At 36.2% G+C, this 18,400-nt stretch overlaps 1 protein-coding gene across 1 annotated transcript in view; it reads right to left on the bottom strand.

Moving 5' to 3' along the window:
- Positions 1-18,400, bottom strand: part of SCAF4 (SR-related CTD associated factor 4) — a gene marked incomplete at its 3' end in the record, with an annotated part of 46,221 nt that overhangs the window by 18,596 nt on the left and 9,225 nt on the right. Inside the window, exons 2-13 of the mRNA XM_080363127.1 lie at positions 15,720-15,803; positions 15,032-15,076; positions 13,980-14,141; positions 11,533-11,668; positions 8,839-8,978; positions 8,111-8,287; positions 7,661-7,761; positions 5,873-5,981; positions 5,366-5,533; positions 4,053-4,138; positions 1,985-2,175; positions 261-361 (exon numbers count right to left, since the gene is read on the bottom strand). Coding sequence (XP_080219253.1) covers positions 261-361; positions 1,985-2,175; positions 4,053-4,138; positions 5,366-5,533; positions 5,873-5,981; positions 7,661-7,761; positions 8,111-8,287; positions 8,839-8,978; positions 11,533-11,668; positions 13,980-14,141; positions 15,032-15,076; positions 15,720-15,803 — 1,500 coding nt within the window. The remainder of the gene's footprint in view (positions 1-260; positions 362-1,984; positions 2,176-4,052; positions 4,139-5,365; positions 5,534-5,872; positions 5,982-7,660; positions 7,762-8,110; positions 8,288-8,838; positions 8,979-11,532; positions 11,669-13,979; positions 14,142-15,031; positions 15,077-15,719; positions 15,804-18,400) is intronic.

Below are 18,400 nucleotides of genomic sequence, written 5' to 3'. Positions count from 1 at the left end.
TTTTATGAAAATGGGATAATCTTCTGTATTACCCCAAGAGCATTTTTAAACTGCAAGAAACTAAAGCAACTACCTTCTTGTTTTTCTACAAAGCAGCCAAATGAATTGAGTTTACAAGCTAGAAAACACAATCATGTAGGAAATCAGAGCTCTTGACTCTTCTGAATGTATCAACAATAAAGCTGTCTTAAAACAGTTTGAAAAGTCTTTTTGTAACCAGGACATATCAAAGTAGCTTACACAGCATCATTTATACTTACATTTATTGATTCAATTGGGCCAAACTCCTCCAAAAGACTTCCAACGTCCTGTTGAGTTGTCCTTTTGTCAAGTTGTCCTACCCAAAGCGTAGTACTACAAACTACAAAGATTTAATGCAGATTGTAAGAGCACTTGGAAATACACGTTTCACAGGCCAGAATGTCAAAATAGTTATTTTAAAAGTCAGTCATTCAAATGAAAAAAACAGCCAATGCTAAAATTAATATTTTACTAATTAGAAGTTTTTGACAGAAATCTCTTTTTCTTGCCCACCTGGAGTTGCATTAACATTTAACCATGGCAATTACATCAGAATTGTTGTTAGAATGCCTCCACTAAGAAGCTCTCTATTTAACTTAATATTGAAGTGACCTGCAACTTCTGATGATCGTGTTTATGGTGATACACCCACCACTGGCAAGATTTCCCTCCAGAATGTGGGAACAATTCAACTACAATGACCAATCAAACTTTTAACATCTTTAGTAACCTACCCAATGACTTTTTTTCTACAGTTAAGTGAAAAATTGACACAAGCTTTTTCTTTCAGGAATGAGTAACCAACGTGCTTATCTTGCTTCATGCTTCAAGGTAATAAAACACACTCATCTATGTTTTCCCCACTAAGTGATATAAAACTGCAAACCTAAAAAGCATTGTGTGACAGGATCTGGGAGAGATGTTGGGAAAAGTGTATCTTGCACCACTGCCAATAAGCTTTTAATGAACAGCTACTATGTCTTTGCAGGCCTTTTAAATGAATGGTATTGTAATTCACAAGGTTTTAGCGAGATAAAACTCTCCAGTTTTTATTCCTCTTACATAAAAAAGAACTTTCTCATTTTACTTGATGACTCCAGAAAGGATTCCACACTCCCCAGGAACACTCAGAAGACAACTACTACATTTTGTCTTTAAACAGAAGCAAAGCCAGGATTATTTCAGAAATCTGAACATCAGCCTGTGTATTTTCCAGGTCAAAGCTCCCCTCCAGGTTTGAGAGACACACAACATTGAATCATTAAAAAAATTGTAATAATGTGCTCAACTTCTTGGTGCTCAATCTGCTTTACCTTATATGTCTTGAAGGAAGGAAAAGAAAAACACGGTGTTTCAGCTTTTTCTTCCCTCATTTTACAGCCAAAATATTTCTGACTTGGAGATATTCCAAAAATATCAAATTGTCTACTATGAGTAAAGAAGTACAAGGATGTGTGGTGAATTTAATTCTTACCAGCTTTACAACAGTTCAGAAAATAAATCACAGTATAGTTTTATTCTGTTTGGATGAGTCTTGGAACCCACATCAAATAGCATTAAACACAAGAAAAAGGAACCAAAAAACCCAACAACAACAAAAAACCCCACCACACATCAGGTTAAGAACTGTCTTCTGGGATATTCTAAGCAGATACCATACACTGACGGTAAGTAGACATGTCAAAATTAAATTTAAGAAAAAGTCTAATAGATACAAGAAGTGTATTTCTTTGACATTTACATTTTTCCTAAAATAACTGTCTTCTTAGTATTCCATTTTTCATAGGTACGGTATCTACCATAATATCTTCAACTACACAGGACTCTTAAAATTCATTAAAGAAAATACTGGACAAAGACAAAAAAATTCCATGTATGAACCAGGAAGATGCTGAGCATCCGAAAAATGGTATTATGGGCATTTGCAGAGCTACACAACAGTAAAGAGAAAGCATAAACTTACCACTAACAGTTTCTGACTTTATCTGAGGAAGGCCTTTTGACCTGCGTTCTCTCTCCCTCTCTCGTTCACGTCTTTCTTGTGACCGAGACTTAGGAGAGTGTCGGCGTCTATCCCTGGACCTAGATCGAGATCGACGATGACGTGACCTTCGAGATCGGGAGCCAGATCTTGATCGTCTCCTTTTAGGTGACCTAGTTTAAACAAACAACCATTTATGTTCAATCTTTCTGACCCAGACATTGACAGGTAACTATTTCAGATATCTATTTAAATAATCAGGGAAGAGTTCAGTAAATAAAAAAATAAATAAATCCAAGTTCGTTCACATGCACTTAGGACTAGAATAAGTTATTACAGTAGCTTATTAATGCACTACAAGTTCATTGTTTTTCAATATCTTCTATTACTTTTGTATTGAAGTTTACTATCTAAACTATATTCACCTTAACACAAAAAAAATTGCATCTGCTTAAATGAGGAAAATGTTCATTACTTTTACAAAAGAATGGCTAAAAAGAGAGATTAAAAATAAATTCTGCAAGTAAAAGTGTATTTTACATCATGTTCAAGTTTTAAACCACTCAAGGTCTGGAAGACAGAGTAAACCTTCAAGGAAGTCATACGAAACTTGGCAAAGGATAAGACTCTTAACTAAGTAAGACAGCTTTGCTTTAATACTGGAGCCAAATTTGTTCGATCAGCTCAGACGTGTATACTGCCTCTGTGATCGGCAAAGTCCCATAGTACACTGGATCACAGATTTTCTTCTTAAGAAAGATGTCTTTAGAGCACAGAAAAAATTACACTACCATAGAATCACAGAATCATCTTGGTTGGAAAAGACTCTCAAGATCATCGAGTCCAACCATAACCTAACTCTAACACTAAACCATGTCTCTAAGAACCTCATCTAAATGCCTTTTAAACACCTCCAGGGATGGTGACTCCACACTTCCCTGGGCAGCCTGTTCCCGTGCTTCACAGCCCTTTCCGTGAAGAAATTTTTTCTAATATCTAATCTAAACCTCTCCTGGTGCAATGTGAGGCCATTTCCTCTCATCCTATCAGTCACTACCTGGGAGACCAATACCCTCCATGCTACAACCTCCTTTCAAGTACTTGCAAAGAGTGATAAGGTCTCCCCTCAGCCTCCTTTTCTCCAGGCAGCCCCAGTTCCCTCAGATGCTCCTCATCAGACTTGTGCTGCAGGCCCCTCACCAGCTTCATTGCCCTTCTCTGAACTCTCTCCAGCACCTCACCTTTCTTGCAGTGAGGGTCTTCCCTAAATGTACTCACTATAGACAGGCATAGAAGTTATCTCTACCAATAAGAGAGAGCTGTATAGATACCTGGTTTTCCTTAGAAGGTATATGGCTTTCAGGGGTTCACAAGTCTTACAGGTCACTAATCTGTTTCCCATTACCACTGCACTGAAGTACATATAACATTTAGCTGTGTTTAAACACAATTCCTCTCAGAGATAAGATGTTGAAAGGGTCTCTTTTTTTTTTTTCTCTCTCTTCCAGAAGGGGAATTCAAATCAAGCCCTTGACAGTTTTAACTGTACTAAGAAATTTCACTAGTGTTGTCCACACAGAGATTAAGACACAGACAGTAACTTCTTGTAATTAATCCCTAGATTAAATTGACTCTTTTACTAAATGTGGCCTTTGTCACAGAATCCAACTTGTACAGCACAACTGGGCACTTGAAAGAAACTACCTCAAAGGAAGCACACTGAGCAGGGCACCCAGGAAGTCAACTCAAAATGGAGCTAACAGGACTATGTCCTAAGGCATTGAAAATGAGCTCCATCAACAGTTCAAGCTGCCTCACCTCTCAGTTATTTACTGTCACGTCAGTTCGAAATTACCACTCCCACAGTGGATTTGGCAGCACAGCAACAGATTCTCTGAGCTCCGGATAATCAGCATAACTCTCCTCAGTACTTGTACAGAATTAGTAATGCATTTTCAAGTCTCTGGATGTGACACACTTAGCTCCTCATGTTAAAATCCAATACTTCATACAATATATACCCTCACTGAAAGAACTTTCACTAATTTACCTGGATGCAGATCTAGATCTTGACTTTCTGCTGTCAGAAACATGCCGTTTTCCCTCTTGAACAGGTGGCTGCTCCACTTCCATATCCTAAAATATTAAGTTGACCGGTGTTACGGGCAAGTAGCACAAGCATTTTATTTCATTTTATGCCTAGACTAAGTTACATAACAGCATGAAAATTATACTGAATATTCACATATGTGAAATAATAATAAATAATAAATAATAAATAATAAAACTCTCTTCAAAAGCTTCATCACCACTTTGTGGTCACTAATAAGGAGACAGTCCAGTAATAAATGAACATAATACTACTACTGCAAAAATATAATAAAAGTAATTTACACAGAATTCTCATTTTCAATTTGCAAATTATTGCTTTCCCATTTTAGTCAATTTCAGCAACGCATACATCTCCACAGAATATGATGATATTCCTTAAAGTCAGTAAGTGGATCTTGTTCTGTCATCAAAATCACAGAAAAGTAAGGCTTACTAAAAAACTTTTCTGCAAGATGTTATACAAAAGTAGTTTAAGCCATACATATAAGCAAATTACAATACTATAAATTTGAAGAATGAAGCACTAAGTCATCAAAACAACAAATAACACAAAACAACCTGCTTTAAAAACCCCAGTAAGTTCCACAGTTCTTCCTTCCTACCCCAAATCCTCTACAGCTTCCCACTCTCGAACACACTGTGTTGTGCCTAAACTTTAGTTTTCACAATGCAACCCTGACACGGAACATCCAAACAAACAATCTCTCAGAATGTACTGATTTAACAGAATTCAAGACTAAAAAATTGATTACCAACATCTTCCAAAACCTTAGGAACAAGAAATAGGTGTTTACCTACACTTGGATTTTTTACAAACTTTCACAGACTTCAGAGTTTATTTCCACTATATTAGCAATCTACTAGGCCCTTAAAAAGTACAGTTTCCAGATGGTTTATCTCCAGAGAGAGATTGGGCTGTTAGAATTCCATGGAACAAAATATTCCTGAAGCATGATGGGGACAGGAAAGGGAGGATGAGGAAAAGTGAGAGGTGGAAGGACAAAATGCAATCAAAAGTCTTTCACAAAAGAAGAGTTAACGCCTATGTATGCTGGGTTTGCCACGCTTCTGAAATATCAGACTTGTCATATAGCACTGCAGCTATCCAACTTCTTCTTGGATGAGTTACCCTCACAGTCATCCCTGTCCATGGTTATCATGAAGTTTCCTCTCCTGAACAAACTACACAGGTTTGAGAAAGACATGTATTAGAGCATTTAAGTTAGTTTGTTTACTGCGAGGAGTCCTCACCTGCTGATGTGGTTTCTGCATGTGTGATTCACTCTGTAATGGAAAAGGAGACTGAAAAGTTTGCTGCACAGGTGCTGTTGGTGGAATCACAGGCTGAGCCATGGGTGGAAACTGCGGGGTAGGTAGGAGGCCAAAACCTGGCATTTGCCCGTTAGGAGGAAGCGGAACCTTGCGAGAAGAAAAAACACAAAACCTTCCAGTTACAAAAAAAATGCATTAGTGTTTCCAGCGTTTCTAGTAAAATTGTATCCCTGCTCCAAAGTCACAATACAAGAGCAGAAGCCCAAGACAGATGAAGTATGTCAAGTGTTTAGGCATATAAAATAAAAATCTCGTTCTTCAAAACTTGACCAGAACAGAGAAAAAAATGTTTCCTGGGAGAGCCAGAGGGCTAAGCCATATTCCCTCTTCATTAATAGGAACACCACTTCCTTATTTCTGCACCAAAGAAAGCAAAACATAGAAAACATAACACAACAGAGGGACAAGGGAAAACCCTGAAGTTACCTGGTGACGCATTGGATCCTGCTGCATTCCCATCATCCGCTGCTGAAAAGGATCCATATTTGGGATTTGAGGAAATACTGTCTGTTGTACACCTTCTGCTGGAAACCCACTAAAACCAGGAATATTTTAGTGAGACAAGTCAGTAGATACACAGGTTTTTTTGGCTTTTATTTTATATATTTCTGTGTACATTTAAACATTCTTGCTTCAAATCTAGACAGAAAAATCTTTATTATGATTCCATTTCCTCTCTAAAAAGTGAAAACAAAAAAAGGAGACAGAGTGGCTTCCTTATCTTTTCTCCACTGGAAGAGCACTCCTTCAAAGAAATGCTACATAAAGGTTTAAGCCTCTCTTCTCTCTGTACTTATATGATCTTGCTAAAGATATCAGTCTATGGAAATTTTTTATGAAGGTTGTGTGCCTTAGGCTAACTTTATTCCTCTCCAGTTCCTCTTTTGGGAATAAAATAAGCAAGCTTTTTCCTCAATGAAAATAAATTGGTCATACTTCTGCTAGAAAAAAACCCTTTAGTTTGGGAGGAATTTAGGGCAGAGGAGAAAGGATTACAGTAATGTAATTCACTTCTTGATTCAACACACAGAATGGACAGTGCTCAGGGAAATAATGAGGTCTGTGCATTTAACAGCGCCTGTTTACAGGATGCAGCTTGTGCAAGAAACTGAACAGGATTTCAGGAAGATAAAGGAATTTCATGGTGATGTGAAACAGAACTTCGTAGTATTTTAAGACACAGGTGCCATACAATTCTTAGATGATTCTGGGCAGATCAGTTTTCTATATAGAATATTACTGGTTTTGTGTGCCCAAAAGGAGACTACTGGAATTCAGTCTTCAGAGGCATCTTACATAATATAAAGGAATAAGGACAGAGGCTTTGAAGTGCTACAAACAGAACGTTAACATGCTGAAAAGCCTAGTCCAATGATCTCTAGTTGTGCATACACAAGCAGCACATATGTTCAACCTACCTCATCTTTCTGTACACCATGAGTTCCATCCGTATTACAGGGAAAACACTACTGATTTACTTAAAAGGCATTTTAATTAAGTAATACTCGCAGAACATTAAAGTGCTCAAGGTGATAAACACAGTAAGAGAGCTAATGACAAAGTTAGTGATCCTGTTTTTGAGAGTGGGGTTTGGATGGCATATACAGAGAGTAAGACATGGGGCCACATACTGAAGCAGGGAAAAAAGAAATATTGACTAACCCAGGTATTGAGCACCATCCAGCCTGGGCACTGAATGAGAGAGGGGTCCTGTGGAAAAAACTAGTATGTGATCATGTAATTTAAGACTTTATCATAATGCATATCAAAAGGGAAAGAGGAGTCTGAGTTAGTTTGCATGGATATTTAATGCTTGAGAATTTAAAGCTGCAAAGCCAATTTAAATGTTTTAAATAACTAAAACTATCACAATGTTTGGAAAAGCATCTTGTCCTCAGCCAGCAAAGCAATCTAGCTGATTACTAACAATGCCCTGATGCTTGTGCAACAAAAACACGGGACTCATCTTGAAAACAAAACTGAGCTTTTCTCTACAGAGCACATCCTCGATCCATGTAACGTGCCAAACCTACACCAGATCACCAAAACCAAACCAAATCAAACCAAACCACCACACCAGAAGTTGTTAAAGTTGTTAGTAGTGTTTTAACTTCGGACTATAACAGTTAAGCACTGAAATAACTTGGAATTTTAATCTAACCTAAGTATTTTTAGAATAAAAATTTGTGAATTTTATTATGACACAAAACTTACAAAGCTGGCTGAGAAACTGAAGGAGAAGGAGCTGAATCTTCTTTCTTTGAATCTTCCACTGCTTCTGGTTCATCATCATAGTCAAACCGATCCAGCAATTTCTGAAAGAAATTACACCATTTTTTCTGTATCTTACATAACTGGCAGCCAAAACATCCTTATTATCAAAGTCTTACTATATACCTAAGAGTTCTGGAATTAAAGACAAGGTTAGAATCAGAAAAGAAAAATCTATCTTCTAATGCAGAATCAGAAATTACCCAAAAGTAGTTTTATTCAGCTTCATAAGCTGCAAAGGCTATAAAAATAGGAAGCCAACCTCCAGAGGGAAAGAGAAGTAACAAAAGTTGTATCGTTTTACTCCTATCAAGTGGAAGACATTGAGGCATCCATCCATCAGTCTTCTGCTGAATTGAAGAAGTCAAAGACAAAGAGCAAATGAAGACTTACTTTGTCAAATGATGTTTTTTGCTCAGGTGGTGGGAAAGCAGCTTTCTGTTCTGGTGGTTGTGCTGCTGTAGTTTTCAACTGAGCAGTAATAGCTTGAACCTGAGCCATCACAGTGTTATCTATGACTGGTGACTGGGGCTTTTGAGGCTGTTGAAAAGTCTGAAGAATTTGCTGAAGCTACAAAAACATATATAGTATTAAGTATTCACTCTTCTATAAACACATAGTATTGCAAGAGTTGTAGGATAAAAATTTTACGTCAAGCCAGAATATGCCACAGGATGAACATGACCAACCACCTGACTGAACTATGAAGAACTTTCAGCAAGATCAAATGTCATTTTTAAATACTTCAGTGGCTATATTCAGCAGATCCCAAGATTTCAGTATTCAGGCCTTTCAACACTGTAAATGTTTAAGTGGACCAAACAATAAAACTCAACATTTTATTTGATATATTCTGCCTGTTCTTGAAACTTGGTACCTGCATTGATTCAGAACTAATTATTTAGGAATATTTAATGGAATTTTCCTCAAATACCATAATTACAGCACAGAAGGGTCACCAATCATTCAAATACTGACTTTAACTCTGACAAATTTTCCACTAAACACTTTACAGAGGCTTTTCGTTTTGCTTCAAATAAAGGCTGTTGCTTCCATCACTTTTCCCCCTTCATTTAACATAAAAATTGAAGTTAGAAGGGAACCAAATACAAACAGCTTACCTGCTGTCCTTGTGTTGTTTGAAACAACTGAGCTACAGCTGCAAAGGCATCAGAACTGGGCAACTGTGGCACAGTAGGTACTGAGTTAGCAGTAACTTGAGGGGGCTCTGAAGGAACCTTCGCTGGAGGGGGCGGTGAACCTGAGAGTTTCATAGGAATTGAGAAAGTGCGACATTACTCCAAAACATTCATGTTCCTCTCCAGTCCATACATTTACCTCCTCAAAACAACTACCTACAATACTCTATTTAAGCCAAAAAATCCTACCTAAACTACCCCAATTACATATTCTATTCATTTTGCCTTTAACTGCTCCATTCACTGTTCACATCTGCAAATTATACTCACTTAAGAAGGGAAAAAAAAGAAAAATGGCCTATCTGAAAGCTAGTCCAGCATGCTATTTTAGATCACAACTCAATGTTTACAACTGTGGAATTTACAAAAGCTAAGAGAAAAACTACTATTCAAACAGCATAAAGCAATGTGTATCAATACACTTAAAATGCCAGTTCTGGTTACAAAGTTCTGACTCATTCTTTTGGATGAATATTTCAAATCAATCATCTACTGTAGGAGTAGTTACATTTACACAGTGCTAAAATTACATTTGGCCCTCTGACGGCAACCGCGAAGTTGATGTGGCCCCCAGTGAAAATGAGTTTGACACCTCTGATCTACTGGTTCATTTTAAGAGCAACTGAGTTTCTCTTAATATTTTCTGTTTTCTAGCAGTAACTGAACTTTTGCTGAAATGGCTGGTAATAATTAAAGGTTTTAAAAAATTATTTCATAAGCAACCTTTTCTTTGACAAGGTCTATTCACATGCCACTTTTGCACAGGCACAAGCCAAACCTGTATTTGATAATAAAATCCTACCATAAAAATAATCTTACTAATTTGTCCAGGAAAAGACTCCCATCTCCACTGAGCTTTAATGAAACTCAGATCACATTTTAAGACATGCTATCGGCTTTGTTTACAAATGTAGCCTTCCTATTCTCTTTGCTTTAGATGACAATGCCTTTTTTTAATAAACATTTTGCCAGTACAAAGCAAACTAGCAGTAATACCATCTACTCCTACATGCTGTGAGGAAGCAACTATTCATCAGCAAATATATTTTAATGGACTACTATAAAACTGTACAAGGAGAGACAGTCAAAAAAATCCCCACAGATCTAAGTAATTTTCAGTTTCAGACACTAAGCAAGTAAGTTTGCCTCACAACACCCACTTGTTTAAAGCCATTCATCTGTTTGCAGTTTAAATAACTGCTGTGTTGACATACAGCAAGCAGAGACAAGCATGTGGAATAATATTCTCCCAGAAGTCAGATATTACACAAAAACACTGCAAAAAGATATGTGATTGTTTTTAAATATAAATTAACTCCCAAATTATTTCCTGTATATATTCAGAAGGATATTTGCTTGCTCAAGGGAGAAAATTTGCATCTCTCTCTCTCCCTCTCTTGTTTCGGCTAAACAGAATTTGTAGCATTATGAGCTAAACAGATTTTATTTCACATAATGCATTAATGTATTTATTATTATTCATTAGCATATTTATTTCAGGGCCAAATTATCCCCTTTGGTGCATCTGAATAATCTCACTGAAATCAGTAATTCTATACATGAAAATCTATGCATAACGCATCCAATCTGTTAGCTATTACGTGATGAGACAAAGATGGGAAAATCGTGCCACTCATCCGTCATATCAGAATGAATCCGTATAGCCAGCAGTCTGCACCCAAGCTCAGATGCTAAGACATTCCGTCCCCTGCCATGTTTATAAAACATGTCAATAGGATATGCCTTCCAAAACACTGCTGGAGACAATTTCACTTATTCTATTGCACATCGTTATTTTGTTGTCTGTAATCACACCTCACTCCATCACATTTTTTGTCAGTCCTACTCCAACATACACAAGTACAATAAATAACGAGGTTAGTCAAGTTAAATCTGAAATATAGAGTGCAAATTCAAAAAGAAGGCCCTCCAGAGAAAGGGAGAATTGTGGTATGCATATTCTCATTCACAATTCAGTAATCACACTACCAGCTTTTTATGTGGCATAAAATAGGGCAGTGAAAATACTATGGGCAAGTCGTCATTATTTTACTCTTTCAGTCACCGGTTTTCAACCAGTACTGCCAGGCACAAATCTACTGTTCAAGAATTTGGATTTGAAACACCAGTCAAAACGCTGCGGGGTTGCATACTGAAAGAGACTGACAGCTGTTGCTTTTGGATACTAAGTTTACTCCAAGAAAGATGAAGCTCTCCAGATATAAGACTATGCTTCACTTATCCAGATTCCAACATCAAAAAAATGTCATCAGAATTCTAAAATTGAGAAACAATAGAAAAATATTTTAGACCAAAAGCAAAAAAAAAAAAAAAATAAGAGGGGACATTGAAGTAACCTGTAAGTAAAGTGTACACATATGTATACACATGATATAAATTTCAGACATTTTCCAAATAAGCATTCACATTCTGATCAGTTCTGAAGTACAGTATCAGCATTTATTTAGATTGAGCTTAGCTGCTCCAGATAGTCGTGAAAACGAAGCTGAGTTTATTAACATGCAACTGTTGAAACTAACAGCAGGAGCTTTCATGTGAAAGTTAGCAAACTATTACCATTCAGCCTTTTAAAAGAAGTTACAATGTCATTCATACCTTCATTATTAGCAGCATTTTCTGTCACTGGTGCAGTGGCACTAGTTCCTGCTGCCATATCCAGAAGTGGTTGAATTATTTCAATTTTAAATACTCCATTTTTCTGCCAAAGGTTCAGTACACGGACTATTTTACTCTGTTGAAACAAAAGTGAGTATCAATGCTAAATACATCTTTCTTAATTCAAAAATTGCAAATTTATCTTCCATATGTCGAGAAGAAAGGATTGAACAGTACAGGAGTTCAACATAATCAGGCATACTTATTTAACAACGTCTATTCGGTCACATAAGCCAGCAAGACCTTTTACACAGCAAAGATAAAAACTGCCAACTTATTTTACTATCTGCTTTAATAAAAAGCAACTTGTGCAATTTTTCTAAAACTCTTCTGGCCAGTCAAAAAATCCAGGTTTGATATACAGTGGAGAGAGTCACATCAGCCCCATCATGTCTTCACAGATGGTCATAAAGGGGTGAAACAAAAAACAAATGCAACAAGAAAGATAGAAAATGAAGATAAGTGGGAAAACCCTAATGAAGAGAGGGGCAGTTACACCATAAAACACTAGAACAAAGCTTTAAAGTTAGAAGATTATTTGCTTGAATTTTTTTCTATTAACCCAACCAATTCTGTGTTGACACCAGAAAAGCAAACTCCATCATTAATCAAAAGATCAGGAAATAAAGTGGAAAACATTCTAACTGATCACTGCAGAAAGATTAAATTAGAACCTCTGATTGTCAGCTGTTATTTTAAGCTTGCTTCTTTTTTTAACATTAAGAACAAGGAAGCTTTCAGGAACAAGCTGGAAATCAGTCTTTCCTTCTTTAGCCCAGTATTTAATAATAATACCTAACTAGACGCACTGCTTCAGTTCAAACATGCAAGCAGGTGAAATTCAGAATACATATTATATTGCCACACCTGTCCTTTTTGTGTAGTCATCTGACTTGGACACATACACGTTTTAAGTGGTTTTTACTTCTACTGTGAGCGCTAAGAATGAGTTGATTCTATTCCTTCTTGTTTCAACAATAAAATGCCTTACTGTGACTCAGTTATATAGACCCATGCAAATTCACCTATACTTTCATAAGATAAGCAATTAAAGACTTTTACAAAATGTTTTCTACAGTATGATCAATTAGCGAGAAACCTTAAAATGGTTATTTTAAAATAAGATTTTGTCTGAAAAACAGTTAACTCTAAAACAGCACATTTTTTGCCTTTGAGTACTATATCTCTCCGAAGACTTAAAAATAGTATGAAGGCCAAAAAATTAATAATTTTAATACTCTTGTTCTCAATCACATACTAATCTTACAGAAAGGTTGTTGAAAAAGAAAAGAAAGTAGCACATTTCTCTTTGGATATCAACCATAGTTGTTGTCTATTTGCAGACCAGTTTTTTTTGTTTAGGTACTGGAAATTCATTACAGCAAGCACATTTAAACAGTATCATTCCCCTAGTGGAAAGCATCTTAATTATTTTAGCAGTGAGGCATCAGGTAGTTCCATAAAGGAGAGGAATAGTATAATTGATTTAGATGAACAAAATAGTAACCACAGAGACAGAAAGAAGAAGGGAACTGCTCTGTTTCACCTGGGTATGAACCCAGAAGCTCTAGAATATCAGATTCAAGGCCTAAAGGTCTAAAAGTTCCACACACTAGAAAACTAACAGAGCATCAAGGCCTTTCAAGAGCTTAGTCAGAAAGTTAGGGAAAAAGTCAGTTAGAAGAAGAGTATTTTGCTCTTACATTACTACCATTAAGAAAAAGAACAAGTAGGCAATTTTCTCAAAACCAACTGGCAACTTCTAAAACACACTTATCTTGGGAGTCTTTTGAAATTGTTCTGACAGAGGGCACAGAAGCCATCTTCTGTTGGTAGCAACCTGGACCATCATGGTTTCAGGATACTTTCTGAGACTGTTCTGTCAGCAAGTACAGCAAAACTAAGACAAACAAGGCCTTAAACCAGTCCTGACAATGGAGAGCAGCAACAAAAGTCTCCAAGTATGGGATTTGTAAAGACTGAAGAAATCAGCATGATGATTTTCTTAGAAAATATTTGGGAGTAGAACCTTCATTGCCTAAAACACCAAAGATTTTCCTATAACACTTTCTTTTTGTAGGTGACACCACCTTCCACAGAAAATATTCCTAAAGGAGTCTGAAGAAGAAAAGTTTTGGCACAGACATACTGTGCTAAAGTGTCTGCATAAGCAAAACAAAACTGGTGAAGTTACACAAAATAAATATTTCAACTAGAACTTGCATTTAACTACCACTTTTTATAATCTTTCTCAGCATGTTTTACCATTTCATATAGTAACATTCACTAGCAGGGACATAATTACCAAATTAGCTTTCACATAAGTGGAAACACCAAGGTAGCACTGTTATCAATTCTCAACAACACTTCAGAAATTATAGTTGTACCTTGTCTTCAGATGGACAGAGATACAAATACTGGAATGTGGCAGTAATATTCTTAGAGAATCTTGGCCCAAAAACATCTTTGTCTGTTCCAAACTGGTGACGAGACTGACGAACAATAGAGTCAATAACGTACAATCCAGGGACCTTATATTCCGGTTTGCACTGAAAGCATAAAAATAATTTTTTATTATGCAGTGATACTGACAGGGTAACATGCATTGATCTTAGATCCTTACAGGAAATCTATGCTTAGTATATTTGGGTAGGAAAAAAAAAAAAGTTAATTTGTTTTATGTAGAATTCTCTTAGTGCTCTATTTTCACTTTGTTTGTAGAAACAGATAAGAAAGGAGAAAAAAATGCCTTCACACTTGTGACAGAATAAATATACCTGGATATCTTGAAGCAGCCTTCATCTTCTCAATCACTGCTTTTAAAGTACCTTTAGCTTGACAACATGTGACAACAGGTCTACAACATTAGAGTATAGACTACCACAACTCTGCTATCAAGCTCCCTCACACTCACTGCACTGAAACTACCTCCACCAACTCTATTCTCCAGAATTTAATACAAAGTCCTTCTCTTTGGAGGTCTCTGAAGGACTTTGGAAAAGAGTATTTTTCTTGTTCACTCAGAGGAACTTACTTTAGGCAACATGACAGTTCTGCTTTAGTAATACATTCTAGCCTGTTGTTCTATACACCTAGGCAAGCATGAAAACTGTGTTTCCTGAAAATATGTATTATCTTAGCCAGTGAAAATTAATTTGAAGTTCAGTACCTCTAGTTTCCTCCCCAGCTGCTGGGTAGAGGAGAAAGGAGGAATTACACTTTTTTTTTTCCTCCCCTTATTAATGTACTACGGAAAACTAAAATGAGGAGATGATTTAGACAAAGAGATACAAAAATGCGTAAAATCCCAACAAAACAGAATTCCTCCCACAATCCCTAAATAGCAGAAGACATCTTTGTTATTTACTAGCATTATTGATAATACGCAGTAACAGATGCAGACAGTATCTTTATCAGTAGATTATTTTTTATCATTTACCTTTTTGATAAACTTCTCTACAATCTGGACAACATGCTTGTAGAGCTGGAAAAGAAACACATAAATTATTTTATCATCTACTCAACAGGGGTACATCATTTCAGAAGTACTTTAACTCTTTGTGCTTAATACCACTTTGGGAAGACTACAAAATATTGTAGTCACATTCTAAAAGTAAGTATGTTATCAAGCTGAGTTAATCAATCCAAGAGAAAAAAAACAAGCCAAACACAATTTCATGGGGGAACAGACAGAAACAAACCATCCTTCCTGTCAGAAATGTGTCTATGTGCACAAAAGATATGATGCTTCTAGACTACTAGTGAGAGCTTTCTGGATTTCCCTTCTAGGTGAATCTACTATGTTTTAATCTGCCAAAATGCAGTTGCATCCTGCAACATTTAAGATTTTATTATACAGAAATCACAACACCCTAGTGGGTGTAGCATTAAAAAGCAATGATTAAAAAAAAAAAAAAAAAAAAAAAATCAAGCTGGCATTATGCAGCTAGTCTAAAACCAAGAGATGATATTCACCACCCACTCATTTCTAGATAACATTCTATATGCCAACTAGAATAAACATCCATGAAGCTAAAAGTGGGAAATCCAAAGATGCACTTGCTTAAAAGTAAAATAATAAAAAATCACTATTGTTACAGTTTCATGTTAGTCTCATTGTACTTTACCTTAATAGCTTTAATGGCAGCTTTTGTGATAAGAATCATTTTCGCTCGTGAAATAGGAGGTTTCATCTCCATCAATGAAAAGAGCTAAACAGAGAAAACAAATATTAAAAATGTAATCTGAAGTTTAAGCAGTTAGCCAAAAAGACAACATTTCAGACTAGTTGATTATTGATGTTGTACAATATATATCACCACAATGCTGGCTGGCCCCTGAAACAAATTCTGAGACTAACAAACAGATCTTTCAGGCAATGTTCAAAGTTATTTTCCTTGTGAACTAACCTATATTCACCCATTTACCAAATTTTGATAAGATTGCTGTCAAAGTTCTATTTGTGTCTGAAAACTACTATCTGCTAATTTATGGTACAAGCAATGCTAACTTATGGTATGGGAACTTGCTATTTTACAATAACAATATAAACCAGAAATAACCACAGCTTCATTCAAATTAGCCTGAGTATGAGCTTACCGAATAGAAAAATTAGGATGGCCCTACAGATAGCTAGACTGATATAATCCTATAACCTTAAAATTATATCCAAAAAAGTATGACAACTTGCATCCATCAAGGCGATCAAATGAATACTAACTTTTCAAATTAACCTGCTATATATAGGCATTGCAAATGTCTTTAATGGAGATGTCTACCACTTTGTTTGCTATGACCATAACATACTATTATTAAAATTAACTGCACCAAATGTTTTGTAGAATCCTCTGCATTATTCTTCATACTAATATTACCCAGTGGAAAAGTTAATTTCTCAAGTACCAAGTTTTCAGAGGTTACTAGTCTTTGCAGACGACAGTTTGAGGCATTCTGTGAATTTACAGAATAATTCTGATCTTGTTTCTATAAAAACAGCCCAGGCACACTATTTCAAATAGTTTTAATCATATCAGAAGCTAAGAAGAGTGCTGGTTTTTTACACCATCAAGCACAAAAAGGGATTCTGCAGTGGTTGATTTAGACACTATTGTAAAGGAAAAAAAAAAAAAAAAAGTCTGAATTCACAGAAAACACATTCTATATTCAAAATATGTAGGATACAGGTAGAATGTTCAGCGCTTCAAATCTGAAAGAGTGACTCTAAGCAAAAAAAAATCCCCAAACTTCATTTTCACAAATAGTATCACCATGACTTACATCTCACATGTAAGGAAAATTTATTACAAAGCACTTTCAAAGTCTTGAACCTAGACATCGCTCTGTCTTCCAGTATTGACCATAACTCTGAATACATGTTATTAGCTTCACATTTCAGAAACTGAGATAAACTAAAGCTTGCACACAGAACTGTCAGAGCTGATGAAACATCTGTGAAGGTCTGAACGCAGAAAGCCAAGGAAAGAGTGACATATTTTCCTTAGGACCCCAGCACGACCTGGACAGCATGACTTTGCTTCCTGTAGAGCATTTTAAGAGCACAGGGAAATAAGGGATTTGGAGAGGTTTGGTTTTAAATAACACTCCTACAGCCTGGCACCCATAAGCAAGCATGCACACACACCAGAATCCAATGCACATTTCACCAATTTCCAGACTACCCTGCCTACTCGAGAATTAGAATGAATATTCCATAAGATGTTGTTGTAATTTCAAAACGTAAAATAACCAGTTGCATAAAACTACACTATATGCTACACTGTGTTTTTATGGCATACTGTGCACACTTCTGATATAACAGTCATTAGACCTGGATGCATAATCAACACTGGCTTGTTAGGACCATCCTCTCTTCTCCAATCTTTCTTCCCATCTTTCAAGCAAAAAGAGAAGCCAAGACATCCCAGTACTACTTCTTAATCCCCCTTCTACATCACAGCTCATGGTAAGGTGCTCTGCTTCATTAAATATTATTTTCTGTTCTTCCTTGACCTCTTATTTAAGCTGTGGCTTACTAAAGGTAGAATCTTTATATCATCATGATTTGTGTATTGCAAAAAAACATGGAGATCTTCAACATTTCCTACATACACACATGATAATTTTTATCTTGAAATATTCACCACAAATCATAGAAAAAATGACTTTGCATGACACTGATTTTGCCCTTCACAATAAAGAAAAAACAAATGTCAAAAAGGTAATCAGTTATTTGCCACAAAGCAAAATCAAGAGAATAATGGTATTTTCTCGTAACAGTGTAACGGAAAGCAAGGTATCCTCTAAAACGTATCTCTTTCCATTCATTTAGAGTTCCAAAATACTTCTAAAACGACCGACTTACACAAGTTTATCCATCATCTCAGTTAAGGTAAAAAGCAATGCAGAAGATAAAAAAACTTGGACAAATATTTAAAAGCAACTGATACCAAGACTTTCAGTAATACAGAATGAAAGCCTTACACCAGACATGTCCAAATAATGTTCACCAGGGGCCACAGGAGCCTTGTGCTTGCCTTCAAAAGGCTAAATGTAATTTTAGGACTGTATGAGTGTAGTAGTTACCCCTGCCTTACACCAATAAAATACAAAAAAAACAGTCAAGCAGGTACTTACTTCCTTAATTCAATTCCTGTTCCAGGAGATATGAAGGAAGAAAAATTGTCCTTCAAAACAGTGGTAGCCAGATACCTTCTCCAACACCAACATCAAGTCAAGACCTTGACTTTTCACTACTTATCTCCACAAAAGGCATATTCTAGAGCCAGAACGTTTGAATTTTAAAGCTATT

Source organism: Nesoenas mayeri, assembly GCF_963082525.1.
Source record: "Nesoenas mayeri genome assembly, chromosome: 1".
Taxonomy (NCBI): domain Eukaryota; kingdom Metazoa; phylum Chordata; class Aves; order Columbiformes; family Columbidae; genus Nesoenas; species Nesoenas mayeri.
The sequence above is the reverse complement of the archived record's forward strand: the minus strand, read 5'-3'. Positions and strand labels throughout refer to the sequence as shown.